This window comes from Pholis gunnellus (genome assembly GCF_910591455.1).
Source record: "Pholis gunnellus genome assembly, chromosome: 3".
Classification (NCBI taxonomy): domain Eukaryota; kingdom Metazoa; phylum Chordata; class Actinopteri; order Perciformes; family Pholidae; genus Pholis; species Pholis gunnellus.
In genome coordinates, this window is record NC_136529.1 from 21966615 (window position 1) to 21983973 (window position 17359).

At 46.1% G+C, this 17359-nt stretch overlaps 1 protein-coding gene across 1 annotated transcript; it reads right to left on the reverse strand.

Annotated features, from left to right (window-relative positions):
- Positions 1 to 5406: 5406 nt before the first annotated feature.
- Positions 5407 to 15622, reverse strand: LOC306693910 (RNA-binding protein 38-like). Its single transcript, XM_079156574.1, has 4 exons — positions 15201 to 15622; positions 12860 to 12983; positions 12331 to 12385; positions 5407 to 7269 (listed from the first exon to the last, which is right to left on the reverse strand). The coding sequence occupies exons 1-4, from the start codon at positions 15411 to 15413 to the stop codon at positions 6921 to 6923; spliced, it is 741 nt and encodes a 246-aa protein (XP_079012700.1). The 5' UTR covers positions 15414 to 15622; the 3' UTR covers positions 5407 to 6920.
- Between the last annotated feature and the right edge of the window lie 1737 nt (positions 15623 to 17359).

Below are 17359 nucleotides of genomic sequence, written 5' to 3' on the forward strand. Positions count from 1 at the left end.
ACTTCTTACATAAGAGCTCCTCTTCCACACAGACAACTCCACAGCACAGTCTGACTGAGTCAATGTCAAACTCCGCATGAGAGACAAAATGGGTGTAATTCGTGCGTGACCACTCAGTTGCTATGTGTACAGCTGAAGTGGATCGATCTGTGTGTGTGTGTGTGTGTGTGTGTGCCAGTGTGAGACTGTGTCAGTTTGTGGTCGTGAAAGCCCCACTGAGAGAGGAAGCTCAGCTGTCAGTAGTTGTCAGGCCTCTGCTTTTCTCTCTTTCTTTGCTGATCCTGCTAAAGCTAACCCCCAACCCCCTTCCTCCTCTTTTTTTTGTGCCCCAACAGCGGCTGGCTGGGTTTGAGGTTCGAGGTGGAGGCGCTGGTTTGTACAAGCATGTTGGCCAGAGATAAGGAAATGTGTCACAGGACCAACAAACCTCCCTCTTAGCTGAGCATCTTACGAAAACACACACACACACAGCAAACAAGTGTCAGAAATAGTGTTGCCAAAGCTTAAGGCATTTATTCCGTGATATGTGATATTATAAACAGAGCTTAGACCTCGCTTCACCCTGAGCTTTAGCACGTTTCACCTTCTCACCTCCTCTCTTGTCCTTTCTTGTACCACTGCTCTGTCTCACCCCGTTTAGGGTGTTGCTCATGCTACATCAGCTGCTCACGTGCAGGAGGAAAAGGAACAAAACACCAACTCTCTGCAAAGCCCTGCTCCACGTTTGTTGGGGGAGCGCTCATTTCTGTGTGTGCATGCCGACACTGCCGGACGACTGGTGTGGTGTGAAATGGACATGAGAGGATGCGGGGCTGAAAGCGTCTGTGGCGCCTCGGCTCTGCTTTCCGTTGGGGTCGGGATAGGGGCTGTTGGTGAGGGGAGTGTGTGTGTGTGTGGGGGGGGGGCTGTGATGACCCTCCCCAGGCTCTGCTTGAGTGAGAGAAACTCAGATCACATTACAGAGCTGGAGACTTGGATGAAGTCCCAGAGTGAAGGCAACTACTACTGGGCTAGGAGACACATTCATGAACTCACAAACAAGCGTACACAAACACACACACACACACACACACACAGATTGATAAATCAACTTTATCCCATATATCCACAGTTGATTTAGATGCACTTCACTTCACTTCACCCTGTTCCAGCTGTTGTTGCGTCTGTCTTATCTGTCTGGCCAACTAATTAATTCCTCTTCACTCCCATTAACTCTGATAAACTCCTCCGGCTCGCCTCATTATCACCGGCCCCAGCAGAAGTGCCAGAAGGAGCGAGAGTTTTGTGAGTGGCGTGAAGGGCCATCAGTGCAGCTGATAGGAAACAGACCTGTTGTTGGATAAGCACTTGTTTCTGCCAGAGCCCTGAAAACTCACACTGATCCACAAATATCTCAATCTCTGTCACCCCCAGCCTCCACAGCCCTGGTTGTACACTTTCCTCGTCCCTTTCAAGTAACAATTTCATTGACTTACAACATGACTTAAGACAAAGGCTTATTGTTTCCCAATAGGGGAGTATGTGATTGTAAAGTAAGTGAAATAGCATTCTTCTTACAGTTGAAGGGACTTTTGAAAGAAGAAATAACCGACACTCACTCCTGTTCTTTTTCATCAACAGCCTGCATCCCTGACTATAGGTCACGGTAGGGACCAAGGGACATGTTTATGTAGAAGCGAGCAGTATATTGGTTTAAGACTCTGCTATGTGCCCAGTTTTACCGGCTGAACCAGCGGAATCGTTCACTCTGCTGAATGATCAGGTTACTCGGCTTTTTTCGAGGTTATTTCCAACTTTGCAGCCAGTTGAACTGCTTCTCAATCGTTATAGCCGTATGTCTCGTCGTCCTTTAAACCTTTGTGCAGGTATGTAGGATGTTGTGTAACATCCTTCTCTTACATAAATCTTAGCACCTGGGTACAGGTGTCCCAACCGTTTGGAAATTCTTCATTGCTGACTCTATCAGCTGTGGTTGTTCTGAGCTACAGTCCCCCTTTCTTACAGTTAATCTCACTATTTATCCCCAGTTAGCTTGGCGTATAATGAATAAACAGCATTAATACACCAAGTAAAAGCTAATTATTATGTTTTTCAACTATACACCATCCTGCACATCACTCTGATCTAACCGGGACTTTTACTTTCCCCCTTCAGCTGCCTACTGACTGTCTTCTCGTTGAAACTGGGATCTCTCTTGACTAGACCACGTTATCTGAATGGTTTATTGGCGTGGGGGAGGGGGGAGGGGGGGGAGAGAGGAAAGGTCACGGTAAAGAGCATTTGATGGGTTTCTGGGGTCTGGTCCTTTCCTCTAAGAGCCTGGGTAAATATAGCCTGTATCAGAGGCCTATCTGAAGCCACAGTAACAACACTCACCAGGCCCCCGACAGACCCATGTGGGACTGGACTCTGTCGTGACACACAGACACAGGAGGATCTAGAGACACGGTCATTCATGGGTAGAATTCGCCAGGGCTTTTAGAGGCCATCTAATAAAGGAGCATTTGCATGAAACAATGTTAATGCACGATCATATAGCCCATTGCAAACTGAGGAGTTTAAAAGGAAAGGAAATTAAACAAGGGAATATCATATATATAATTTAAAATGTATGTAGCTTAGAAAATAGTATTACTCTGCTTTGATTAGATGTAATTAATCAAGCTGTTACAATTATTACTTATTGTATACACAGCAAGCATGTAGCCAAAGAGAAAGGCAGAACAAAGTTGAGGTCCAAACTGTTGTAGTTTTGTCGATTAAGCATAAAAAGATAACTTGTTTGGCAGTGCCATATATGCATGTAGAAAATGTATAAATTATATTTCTATTATAGAGAGAACATTTTTAAAAGGAACATGCTGTGCTACATGGTGTTAAGACCTTGTAAACAAGCGGTGTCTTTGCCTGCTTGTGAGTAAAGTTAAGCCGAGGTCTGATAAGGTGGGACTTTTTTTTAATGACAGTTCTGAGGAATCCCTTTACGTCAGAGTTGCACGACAGAGCGAGAAGCGTGTGGTGAGTGAGATTTGACCGAACCAACTTTGCATGGGCATGTGAAAGAGAGAGCGAGAGAGAGAGAGAGAGAGAGAGAGAGAGAGAGAGAGAGAGAGAGAGAGAGAGAGAGAGAGAGAGAGAGAGAGAGAGAGAGAGAGGCCTTATGGTGACTCAGCATAACAATGTCTGCTGGGCCTGTATGACCTCGTTCATCAAGCTGACGCTCGGCTCCCTTTCTGCTCCGCTCTGGTTGGATTCACAAGGAGAACGCAAGAAGGGCGAAGGGATAGAGAGACAGAGAAGAGAGGGGAGGGATGAGGAGGGAGAGAGGGAGAGAGGAACAGTGGCACGTGAAGAGAAACAGGACCACGAGTGCTGAAGTGGGGGAGACAAGAAGAGATGTTAAAGGGAAGAGAAAACACAAATGACAAGCAGAAAAGTTGAGTAAATAAATGTGTGAGTGAGATCACAAACAACAAGGAGGAGAGATAATGAAAGATAAACTGTGACAAAGTGAAGATAAGAGAGGGGGACCAGAGCGGCATCGCTACAGTGACAACCAGCAAACACAGCAACAGCATGGACATCAATTCTGTTGAATGCAAGTGTGTTTAAAAATCGGTGACATGATTTAGCTATAAAGAAGTGCAACTTGTCCCAACACACTGGCATGGCTTCTATCAAGCTTTTACTTGTACTTATACCTGCTGTCTTGTTCCAAGACACAGCTCTTTAACACAAACACACTACGCTGTCATCACTGAAAAAACTAAAAACTGATATACAACAGACCTTCACCGAATCTGTTTCAGGGGCACGCACGCCAATTTATGTATTTACACTCACTCAACATGTGAAATCAGTTGTGTAATGTCCTCTGTGGGTGAGGTGCTTTCTGACTAAAACAACCCTGTCGTCGTCTTCTTGGAGACATACAATGTATAAGAAAAAGTGTGCATTACAAACTGATGAGTGGAGTTTAAAGGACGTGGGCATTTACTCGGCAAGGATGGTCTTACAAAAGACACCACCAAGTTGCATTATGGGAAATACCCATAGTAGTGATTCTAGATCATGAATTCTTGTAAATAACCTTTTGAGTTGTTAGGATACTAGAAGGTGGACGTGGTAGAAACTTATAGGACTACCTGTACCTGCTGACATCAACATTTTACTTTTGCAACTGTAAACTTATTGGCATTTAGATACCATCACTTTTTGCGACATCTTATACTATGACATTACTTTTTTCATGACTGACTTTTTCAAGAATTTATTTTAGACATACTTGGGCGACTGTGGCTAAGTGGAGAGCAGGGTCCTCCAATCAGACTTTTTAAACTTTACTATGGTTCATATAGTATGACTTTTTATGTTTCTTATGACATACTATTACCTTTTTATGACATACTATATGACAACTATAACTTGTATTGATGTTTAAGATTTCCTAAATTATGACTTTATGACAGACTATACAATTATGTTTTGCATGATTTGTTTTTACATACTATACTTGTTATGACTATTCTACGACTTTTTATAATCTATACATGACATCATCTTAAAGCACTGCTCCCCCTAAGTGGACTCTGTTATTTTTGCATTCCTATTATGTCCCCAAACTTAATGGAATAAAACACAAGCGGACGACTGGGTATCAGGGATCAGAAAAAGACATCATTTGAACTGAATCTCATTGACATGAACAGGTAAAAGTGCAGAACGTCTAATAAGGTCGGAATGTATTTCAATAAAAAAGCAACACAAAAACATTTAACTCAAGTCTGTAAACTATAAGATTACACCCTGGGTAAGGACAATAAGATAATGGATACCTTTATGTTTCTAACAGCTTTGCCTGTGTTTTCTTTCTCCAGGTCAAAGTGAGGTTTATAAATGACATATCTTCCAAAGTATTTGATGTAATCACAAACATGGAGAGACGCTGCTGGGAAACAGAGCCAGCTGAGCTTGTTAAGCAGTTTTTTGGATAACAGGGCCTCAGGGCTTCTACACAAAACTCTAGAACGTAGGCAAGTGTGTTAGCCGGGGGAACAGCCAGCACCCCTGGCAGGTGGCGGTCTTGTGGCTTGATAAATGTCTGGCCTCTTGCCCCCCCCCCTCCCTGCTCCCCTCCTGTACGGGATCTAACTGCACACACACTGCCTTGATAACAGGCACATGCACACACATAACTGAACCCTATCACCCTAGAGGGTTTTCACAGTATCATCACAGCAGCATCTGCCTGTCAGTTTTGTTATGAGTACAGTGACATTGCAATGACATTACATACTGTACACACAAATAACTCAAGGGGTGGCATTGTGAACCGTGGACAGGATTAAGCTCCCTTTTTGACTTGCTTCAATCAAAGAAGACGGCAACAGGCATCTTTAAGTACAAAGTCTTTATTTTGATTTTTTTTTTTTGGTATGGCTTCTTTGTAGGGACTGTAAAAGACATCTTTAGTGAAAAAAAAAAAAAAATCTAGAGAATTTCTGATGCAACAGGACTGTACTGTGGTTGTCGTGCACCAGGGCAAATCCACAGATATGGTGGATCTGTGGACTGAAAGGACAAAAAAAAATAACAAAATGGGACACGACACCTGTGGATCTGCAGGTTAAATGTCATCAGTGCCACAACTATAGTCATAGTAACAAAAACAATATGCTATTTTAACTTAGTACCTCATATAAATACCTACATATAAATATTGTAAATGTACTTGATGACTGAAAACATTTCAAATTGCTGTACATGAATGTCCTTAGAGAGCAACAATCTCAGTGAGAAAAGGAGGAAAAGAAGAGAAATACACCGGTGTCTGAGCTCAGTGTCAGCTACCTTTAAACAACGATACACAGCCCTCCTGGTCCCCACCGCCCACATACTGCATGTGATTATCTACATCCATTTGAAAATATCAAGACCCAAGTAAGCCAGATTAATGTGACTGACTGCTGAAATGCCAGTTACAAAACGGCTCTATGCACTTGGTTCTGTGGTGGTGGTGGTGGTGGGGGGGGGCGCTAGAAAAAAACAGGAGATTCTAAAAGAAGTTTCTCTTTTATTAAGGCCTCTTTAATGAATAAGAATATATAAAAAAAAAAAAAAAAAAAAGTGTAGTCCAGACATCACAGTCTCAAAACAATGGAGCCCCCACTGTCTTGTATACTTGAAACTATCTTTCCGTTTTTTGTCCTTGAGGCGAAATTTCTCGTCGTCGTCGTCGTCCTCCTGTGATGGGGGAAGAGTTTGTTCGCGGTGCAGACGGTGCTTTACCTCACTGTGGACGGCACCAGGATGGGATCACAGAGGAGAGGCTCGCCGTACGCCTCCCCAAATCACCACCCCGATATCTTACTGTTCCCGAGTGTCCTAAAAGCAGCAGTGCCCTTCATATCCGCCCCCAGATACTCTGGAGACGGGAGGAAAGAGGTGTGACGTGTCCCAGGTGGCTCTCCACTCATCCATATGCACCATGGACACACATCTGATTGAGCCATAAACATTGATAAGAAAGGCATACAAACAAATATTGACAATTACATTAATACAATAATAAAGGACGATAAAAATAATAATAATAATAAAAAAATGAAGTGTCGGCTTCTGGAAGTGATCACATATTTTATGCCGTTTAGCTTCCCAACCTGAACCTCGAGAGTCCTCCAACCCCTCCCAACCCCTTTAACCAATGAGCAAACGGCTCATTCTGATCCTATAGTGCAATAGACCCACCCTTTTTCCTGAAAGCCTCTGCTGATGATAGCTGGGTCACCCTGTCGGGGGTTTTTGCCATCCTCTGTCCAAAAAAGGTCTGCGTCCACTACTACTCCCCCCTCCTCCTCCTCCTCCTCCTCCTCCTCCTCCTCCACCTATAGGGCTCCTTCTGCTCCGCTTCCTTCACAGGCTCACTGCATACGGTCCGGCTGGATGTGCTGCTGCGGGGCGTAGTGTAGGAAGGCCTGGGCCGGGCCTGCGGCGGAGGGGTGGACGGTGGCCGGGACTGTTGCTGCGGCGGCCGGACCGGTGGTGGCCGTGGGGCTGGTGGCGTAGCTGTAGCCAAGGAAGCTAGCCGGGGAGGCGGCGTACGGGTACTGCTGCTGCTGCTGCTGCTGCTCAAAGGCCGCCTGGGCGTACTGGGCGTAGGCTGCGCTGTAGTCCATGTAGGGGCTGCTGCTGACGGCGGAGGAAACCTGAGAGGGCAGCACCAGGCTGGGCTGCACATATGCTTGTGGGTAGACGTATGGCTGGGCCAACCTGTAGACAGACACAAAGACCGGGGAGGGGGGGGTGGGTGTTAGACTGAAGTGCTGAAGCTCCAGGGAAAGAGAAATCTCAGGGCCTGGCTTCCATTGTTTACATTACTCCCAGAGGGCAAGCATGTTTGGGAATATAAACTCTCTGCTGGTGTTCTGAACTTGGCGAGTTCTCACACAGATAGCCACCGTTATTAAAGACTAAATAGACGAGAGGCAGAGGAGGTTAGGAGGCGAAGGTGACTCAACACTGTCTGTGTCAGTTAGTAAAACCTACAAAACCTGTTCGGTTGGGCCTCCTGGGATAGATGGGGGGGGGGGGGGGGGGGGGGGGGGGGGGGGGGGTTGAATGACAGAGTCAGCCGTTACTGGCAGGTTTTCAAACTCAGGCATCAACAGAGTGTTTTAACAGCTGCTGCTCTTCACTCGCTAAACACACTCAAACACACACGCACACACACACAAAAAGGGAAGTACATGACGGCTGTGCAGAAGTTGCAGACTCCTAGTTCTCACTTGAGGGTACATCTCGTGATCACAGGCGACGATGCTAGCTGAGGGAGGGAGGGAGAGGTGGCGGGGGAGCTCATCAGGCCCGGGCGCCTCACGGGCCAGCTTTCAAATGTAGCTGATTAAAGCGGCTCGGTTTGGGGACTGTGCCGTCTCTCCTTCTCTTGCCACTTTACCCATGAAGGAAAGGCAAGGGGAGACTGGTATAGGAGTCTATTTTTTAAGTCAGGACTTGAAGTATCTCTCCTTGGTTTGCCGTCTAAAGGGAGGGGATGGGTTGTGGCAGTGAGGAGCCCACCCTCCCATTTAAAAGGGTGATGTAACCGACTTTCATTTGGAGAGCCTTTATCTTTGATAGTACGTCTTTGGGGGAAATACATACACAGACAAACACCACGAGACAAAGACAAGATAGTCACAACAAAATGTCACAGACGCCGCCTCTCAGTACTGATGAAAATCTTCCCTTCATGGACTGCATTTAAATTTCGGTCTTAGCTTTTTCTTTCCCTCCAGATTTAATCCAGGAGAAGAAGTGGATCAGTAATGAGAGGCAGCCGTGAAGTCGACACAGCAAAAGATGGAAGCATGCATGGATAGGGATGTCATCACGCTCTCATACACCCACACACACACACACACACACACACACACACACACACACACACACACACACACACACACACACACACACACTCTCCAACTCCCCCCTCGTCTCTTCCATCCACCCACCCACACCAGTTACAACAGCAAACCCCCAAACCATGCCATAATAGGGAAAGAGTCACACCACAATCAGCAAAAACCTCTTCAGTTCATATCACACAGAAGAGAAAAGATAAAGTGACACTCCAATCCATCACAGCACACCGCACTGCACTCTCAAGCCATCACTGGCACCTTGGAGAGAGGCTGGCTGGCTGGCTGAGGGAGGGAGGAAGGGGGAAGTGGAGGAGGGGGGGGGGGCGCGGGCAGACATTTCCTCAAAACCCCTCCTCGGGACTAGTCCTGCACTGTGGGCATCTTCTGATCATCTGCTGGTGCACTGGTCAGCTGGCAGCAGAGAGCAGCCACGGCAGAAGGTTGGATAGGAGGATGGCAGTGATTATTGTCAGAAACAGCATTACGGTCTATTGCATCATTGAGTCAATATAAAAGATGTGTATTCATTAGAAATTAAGGAGAATCCCCACCTATGATATGACATTGCAAACACACACACACACACACACACACACACACACACACACACAAAGAGCGAGGCTGATGGGACGGCGTTGGCTAAAAGAAATGTGGAGTTTTTCCACCATGAGGACATTTTCTAACGGCAAAGTAGAAACAAGTCACAGAGGCTCACTGAGCCGCCTGGTGAGTGAAGCGGAAAGAAATGACATAAATCCAGATAACAGCAGCAAGTAACAAGTAAGCATTAAGCAAATTAAGTTAACCTCCGACCCACGAATGCAATCTACACTTTGCCCTCACAGTGCTATTGAGCCACACACACACACACACACACGCACACACGCTTTCACTCACATCATGTAGTAAAATAAGCCCGCCTTCTCCGCGGTGCGTCTCCACAGGCCGTTTGCCTTAATCAAGGCTTAAAATTCAAGTGACCTTGTTTAGGTTAAGTGGAATAGTAAATAATGTACGCCTGAAGGGAGTCAAGGATAGACAAAGCCCTCCTGTAGTATATCTGTGGTGTGCCCAGAGAGATGGAATTTGTTTTTTAGCTGCTATCAAAAAAAGAAGAGAGGGACGGGGACCAGGGCAAGTTGGGGACAGCAGTGAGCTCCCGGGGCCACCGAGATACCAGATGCCAAGTGGATTGTGGGGAAGTTGCAGGGGGAATGTGGATGACGGCCAGAAGACCATAGGTCAGCTGGCTTTGTGCTGACTGCCAGTCTGTGTGTGTTTGAGATAGTGTCACTCAGGCGGACGGAAACACTAGAGAGAGAGAGAGCGAGAGCGAGAGAGCGAGAGAGACGCTCAAAACGTTACAGATACAGGCTGAAGTGATGCTCATCATCATCATGGAGGCACCATAATGAGCTGATGTGAAAAGCCTGGGCGATATCACACCGAGCAGCTAAATATTTCTACACGATAAGACAAAACGACCTTCAGCGCATGACTCACTGCAACACAAAGTGTGAAAGCAGACAGGACTGGACTGGACTGGGTGTGTGTGTGTGTGTGTGTGTGGGGGGGGGGGGGGGATTAAACAACACCTCACAATACTTGTAAGGAGACTTGATGTTCCTTCCTTGCCTCTTTTGTTTCAGAGGATTGTGAATGCAACAGGAGGAAATAATGGTGTTTTGTTTGGCACCTGGAGAGGTTAGTTTCCTAGGGAGCACACTGCCTCATTAAGCATTAGTCCCAGAAAACACCCCCAGATACACCCCCCCCCCCCCCCACCACCTCTTTAAACCCCCTCCTCCCTCACAGTCTCACAGAGGTGTCAGTTTTCAGCGTCTGTAGCCGACACACTGCTAGTGGCAGCACTTCAATTGGATAAATCAAAGTAAAAAAACAAAAAAAACTGTGTTTAAAGTAATAAAAAATAAAGGGATACACGATGCGACGTGGGAAAGTGTAGATAAATGGGACGGCGTGGAGGAGGTGATGCATGAGAGGAGACGAATTTGCGAGCACACTGACAATTCCTCCCCTCCCCATCAAAACTATGTCCCCGACCTCGGTGACCCCCTCTGGCCCTCACAGTCCACGGCATCTGCTGACAACAGCTATACACACACACACACACACACACACAAACACACACATGCATATACATTCCCAGCAGTAAGTCCGAACAGGCACACCACCGCTACACGCAACACTCCGGCACTGTTCAAAATCCTGCTTCAGACCATGTCCTCACACCATATGTTGTCAAGGGGTTTGGGGGGGGGTAGAGAGGCAGAAAGAAAAGCCACTTGTGCCCTCTTGCATCTTAGGGAGGCCTGCGTCTGTCACCCGCCGCACATAGGAAACTCAGAGGCAGGCGGACAGGTGCTCCGTGCGCCTCTCTGGGGGTGGTGGTCATGGGAGATTAAGGGGGTGTAGAAGGCTGTAACACGAGCCAGCACCTGTCTGGCAAATGCCTCAAAGCAGCACTGTGCTCCACATTTCAAACCCTCTGGGTTTCTGTGCCATCCGTGCTCACTATGGTAGCTGGAGCACAGACGTTGGAGGGACCTTCTAGTGCCCCCCCACCCCCCTATGGTCTTGGAACATGACGGGACATGTCCCTAGTGGACTTTGGGATTAATCATTCAGACCCAGTAAGGTATTACAGAGTATGGCAAATATGAATTTCTTGTCTTTTTTTGGGTTCATCAACCGTAAAGAAAAACAAAAAAACACCAAATGTTTCTTCTTTTGTTTCGTGGATTGTCCTGGGATTTCCGTGTAGCTCTTAAAACACTCTGGAGTCAAAAACTGGATCGGGCTGCACTTCCGATTATTTCATTATACATCAATCTGCCCGTTGTGGTTTTTATTTGTCATGTAATTCATGAAATGTCAGACACAATTAAAGTGCACTTAACATTTTAAAAAGAGCAAGTTGACATCCAGCTTTTTTTGACAAAGCTAGAGTCACTGAATCTTTGTTATTTATGCTGGAAAACGGCTGAAATAGTCAACGGATTATCAGTTGTTGTTGACCGTTCATTTTCTGTTCAGCTCCTTCCTGAAAACATATTTTGTGCAGCAAGTAATTATTACCTTCATTATAGATTATCTGTTGATAATTTTGTTTCAATTACTGGATTAATAATGTAGTCTTAAAACAGTGGAGAAGGCCTCTGGTGAAATATCTTTTTCTTCAATTTATAATGAGCAAATTGAAGGAAGCTAGAACCAACAGATGTTTTCATTTATACTTGATAAATGACCTTTCTGTTCATCAAATAATCAACCGCTTCTTCTCAGGGCTACTTAGATCTCAACATAGAAATGTTGCCGTTTGTTTGTATTTTTATAAAGCACCAGGAATCAAAATCGGAACACAAAACCACTTTTGTAAAGTTAACTTGACTCCCTCTGGGTATGTTAATCTTCCAGACAGATCTGAAGGTTTTTTCTTTGGCGTGTATTATATGAACAGTGGCGAGAGATGATATCTGAGGGCTGCGGGGGATGAGGAGACTCATTACATCAGTGAAATGCTCATTAGCTGCCCAGCAGACCGTGGCTCCGAGACGCTACCCGGGCTGTTTCTACAACACGGCCACTTCTAGGAAGACGCCTCAGCGACGGAGCCCACTCAGGCAGCTACACGAGCCAAGAGGACAGAAGTCCACAAGTGAGTCACACATTCACCTCTGGAATGCTCTTCTATTACCACAGATACGTGAAACATCACCCGGCCCTACAAAACTCAAATATGCTAATAGCCTACTTCTGGAGTTGCATGTGGACACAGAAACTGACATGTACTTTCCAGAGGCCCCCCCCCCCCCCCGTTTGTCAAAGAAACAGTAGCCTAGTGGCGTCCCACAGAGTGCAATACAAGCGCCCACTCCCGCTCACTTACCCATACTGCCTCTGGATGAGCGCTGGGTGAATGGGCTGCACTCCGATGGATATGCCTGGAAGATAGGAGGACGGCTGTCAGAGACACACACACATATTTGCATTTACAGAGGAGGACCACAGAACAATACACAGAGGGCACGGAGAGACAGAGGCAGTGCCTGTTTCCAACCTACCACAAATGGAACAACAGTTACGAATGCGTAATAAGCACCAGTGAAGCATTTATGCACTGGGGAAACTGAAAAATATTTGGTGTTGACAATTTAAAATATGCTGCATATGGACCGTATGGGTTGTGTTACTGGACTAACACTGCTTGAACCCGGGTACACCTGCTTGCAGCTCTAGTTTTTAAAACCAGTTTTATTTGAATATAGTTTTGTTTATTTATTGTTTTACGTTTTGGATATTCATACCGTATATTCTGTGTGATTTACGCTGCAATCACCATTGGTTGATCAGGACCATTATTTCCACGACTTCATGGTTGAGTTAACTGAACATTAACACAACATATAGCATCTCACCCGTCTGTATGCTGCGGGGTTTGGCCCCCAGGTAGGCCAGGTTCACATTGGCCTTCCTGCCGTCGATTATGGGGTTGGGGTCCTTGCAGGCTCTCTCAGCTGCTCCTCGGTCTGTCATTGTCACCTGGTGACGGAGTCGAGAACAAGGTTTTAAAATAAAATGAAAAAAATGTCATCATCTCATGTAACGGACGGTAGCACGGAGTCTCTCTCTAGGAGTCTCTAGCACGGCTGGTGATAAGTCAACTATTCAGGGTAGAATAAAAACCAAAAGCACTCGCGATGCATAAAAATGGACTTTGTCTGTTGGTCTTATCACAAACCCCCCCTACAGGCTTTCCACTGTAGAGAAACGACAAACAAAGAACACAATGATAAGCTTTGAAAACTGCCCACAGCAGCAGTAGCCAGCCACTTGACTGCCACTCGGGCCCGGCAGACCTGCTGAAATATGGTTCTGGGAAGAGCAACAAGGAGCTTATCCAATTAGGGACACATTTATTAAGGAGATTGGTATTAGTCCACCCCTCCTCTCTCCCTCCTGGCATTAGACGAGCCCTTCTGTTTTGATTGCCACATTCTGCCAACTCGGGAGGGTTCAGTCACCTCGGTGTGCAGCGAATGTAGGCCACGCCGTGCATTGTTTAAGAGGACGTTTTTAAAAAGGCAGTATGCCTCTTCATTGTGGAAGGATCCGGAACAAAGCCCACTCCAGGGCCTATGTTGTGAACACACAGGAAGGAACAAGGCTGTGTTTACACTGTGAAGAGCCTTGCTGTGGGGAAAGGGGGGGGGGGGTTTACAAATCCACCTCTAAAGTGTGCGTTTCGAAAAAAAGGTGCGCTCAGCGTTCGGAGCGCCTCCCTCCACTCCTGCTGCCAGCTTCCTCTCCGACCGGGCCGCTCAGAAAACAGAATGAGCAGGTTGCCTCATGCCACACGGAAAGTGTGCAGAAAGTGCTGATCAACCACGGGTATGCGCGCCGCGTCCCTGGCAGCACCCTCATCTCCCCGAGCCTGTTTAACCTGAAACACCGGCCTCAACACACAGCCGTTGGATACCAGCTAGACTCACGGGACGGCTTTCCTCTGAGTTAGGGAGCTGATGTGTAAACACCGAGAGCAATTGTCTTACGATTCTGACTTTGGAAGATAAACATGCACACATGGCAGTTTTCCATTCCTTCTTTGGCCTGACAGTACTTTAGCACTGATGTGTCTTTTGGAGGCTCTGGTAAATATTTGCATTTCTTGGGCCGCTTCTGTTCTTTGTGTCCAAGAGAGAATAACCATCTCTATGTGTCTGGAACAGGACAAGTAACCTATTATTGTAGGTTTAAATGAGACATCACAAGAGTCCTTGGACATTTCTCAATAATCTGACTTCAAGCAACCGTGGCCAGGGGGCTCAAGTTGTTATTAATGTGGCGATAAACAGCACTTTTCCCACCGTACACAACATGAACAGAGATCAGAAGGCAGGGTCGATTAAAGTACAGCGTGGTTTATATTGTGTTAACTAAAAGGTATTTTAAATGGCCTGTACTCCTCACAGACTCCAAAAAAGAAAAGATAAGATCAAAGGGAGGCTTAACATTAATTTGTAGAGTAGTAGAGAGCCAATTTGTCGTTGTAGGAATTTCTTTCCAAGCAGCCAAGATGTGATGCAAATCACGTGCTACGGCCGACTGCTCCGTTACTTGACAATGGAGGGCAGGGTGTGCAAGGTCAACCTCCCCACTGCTCCAAAATAACCATATAAAGCGAGCAGGGAGTGCAAACTGTCACACACACACACACACACACACACACACACACACACACACACACACACACACACACACACACACACACACACACACACACACACACAGCCATAAGCTGGGGCTGCTCAAGGGTGAGTAAGGAGGGGGGGGGGGCTCCATTGAGAGGGGGGGACATCTGACATATGTTGAAATATAATCTTCTTAGTTACCCATCAACTCGTGTGATCCCTCATGCCCATTAAGCTAAAATAACAGCAAGCCAGTCGAAAAAAAAACAAAGCAGATGCTGTTTAATGACGAGTGTAAGCTTCAGTGAAGGATTCCCTTTGACATGCATCTAAATGACTACATGCAGTAGATGCACCTCACAAGGACGCGTATTGATACATAATTCCCATATGGCGGAAAGACACCAACGCGCACAAAGGCAAGTGTTGTGCAGACACCCTAAAAACACGCATGTTTTATTGACAAAAAAAGTAAGTTATAATGTGATAGTGTTAGAAGTTGTGACTGAGAGCTACGTGTCTAATGGTGGATGTCGGGTGCATGGCTGCTGTTGTTGTTTGTACTCACAAAGCCGTATCCTCTGGATTTACCGGTCTGCCTGTCCGTTATCACCACAGCCTCGTCAATGTCCCCGTAGGCCTCGAAGTATTTTCTCAGTGAGGCGTCGGTGGTGTGGTACGGCAGCCCACCGACGAAGATTTTGGTAAAAGTAGTGTCTTTCTGGATCGCTGAGGGATGCATGACTTCCAGGGCGCCGTTCATGAACTGATGCAGAAGCATTGGTCAGTCGTGGGAGAGAGAACACCAGAGGCACGCTGGAGAACAAAAAATGTACTAAGCGCCTAACAACGTCCCAGCATCAGTCCAACACAACTGAGTATTTCACTGTTATTATGCTGCAGCTTCCCTCTCGTGTTGTGACCTCCGCTCCGAGTTGTTGCAACCTGATGATGACAAGTACGAGCTGCCGAGGACGCGTCCAAACTTCTTTTCTTTGCCGCTGTGAGGAAAAAGTGCCGGGAGCTTTTATATGCCATGACCGAGACCACGCCCACCGAACCTCTAGACCAATCAGCGTGACCGGTGAGAGCCCCACTTGGGCAGCGGCTCCTCCCATTGGTCCGCCTTCCTCGGCGCTGTGCTGCACCTGCTTTTGTCCTTTACGACACAAAGAAAAGCCCGAACTGTACGGCAGAAAGCGCGGCTTTGCCACATGGTACACGGTACTACTGTAATGAGGAAGTAATTGCCTCGGCTTCTGACCTATTTTACCTTTTTTCAAACTTTAACAAAAAAAAAAGCAGCCATTACAGTATGCCCATTATGCTTTTGCCGCGACTTCACGTTATAATTGCGACATAGCACATACACCATGAACAGGACGCAAAAATACATGAATTATGCGATGCAGTCATAAACAAAAGAACAGTGGATACCACACCACTTCAACTAAGACACCTGTTTATGCTGGGCATGTAACCTTCCCTTTAAAAAGTGTCCTATCATGGGAAATCACATCATTGTTTACTTTTACAATATTCTAAGTCTTTTTTAAAATCTTCTTTAAATTAGAGTCTGGAATAATGGTACAGCACAACATGCCACGGAACATTAATCTAAAACCACTACAAGTATGTATAAAGTTGTTTTGATTTTTCCTTAATCCCTTTTGGAGAGGACATTTGTTTCGCCCTGACAGGTAAAGATAGCTGTGTCCTTTTGTTAAACTGGTTAATGTACAATATGACTACTTCATTGGACCCTTAGAACAGGCCTCCTGTTATTACCCTATAATAAAAGCAAATGACTGGCACATTTTGCAAAGAAAGAAAAAAGGCACTGGAAACATGTGCACTGGAACTTCAAGCTCTTATTTTTCCAGTGCTGTTGATGCCATTACACATCTCTACATGCTGCGTAGAAACACTGATGACCTCTTTGCATGAATGGGCTGATCCAAAGGGTCCATGGCAACAGGTCAATCCAACAGTAAGCTTTCTAATTGCCCGACTGTCCCAAAAAACCCCAACTCTTCTTGTAATATAGGAGCCAGTGAGTCAGCCTCACATATGCTCATGCGTGGACTCAATCGGGTAAGATAAACTTGGTACAGGACAGGACTCGGTGGTCTAGAGGTGCGGTACAAGTGTCACCCCTTGAAAAGCAGAGAGGAGCCGGTGAGCTCTGGCAGCAGCATATCTTCCCGCCCCCGGTGCCTTGGAGTTCCACTGCTAAGTACCAAGGGTCAAGTTAACAGTTAGGTGACACACTAATGACCTCAATAAAAAGGCATTTAATTCACACCTTCTCCTCTATGAACTGGTTCACTTTTCACACATGGCCTTTGTAGCTCCCCATGCTACCTCATTCATATCCTCTTGGTAAATTACCCCCATTTCCAGCCATGTATTTGGCGGGGGCCAAAAGGACTTAACCTGGATGAAGAACCCCACTGAACTGCTTTGATCTCATTTGTCCTGCTTTGCTCTCTAACCTCAGCTCTTTGACTTTTCCCACATAACTGTTGCAGTTAAGACACCGAAGGGCAAAGTGCTCCACCTGCTGGTCAATTTGGGTTAAAACAAGCAGACAGGAGGGGCCATTGTGATACAGACGTCCAAGGTTTATCATTTTTGATGTTGTGATGATTCCAATGTAAAGACACCAACATGTGTGAGAGACCTACATCATAGAGAGATTTACAGCTGAAACACCAGAGAGTGGTT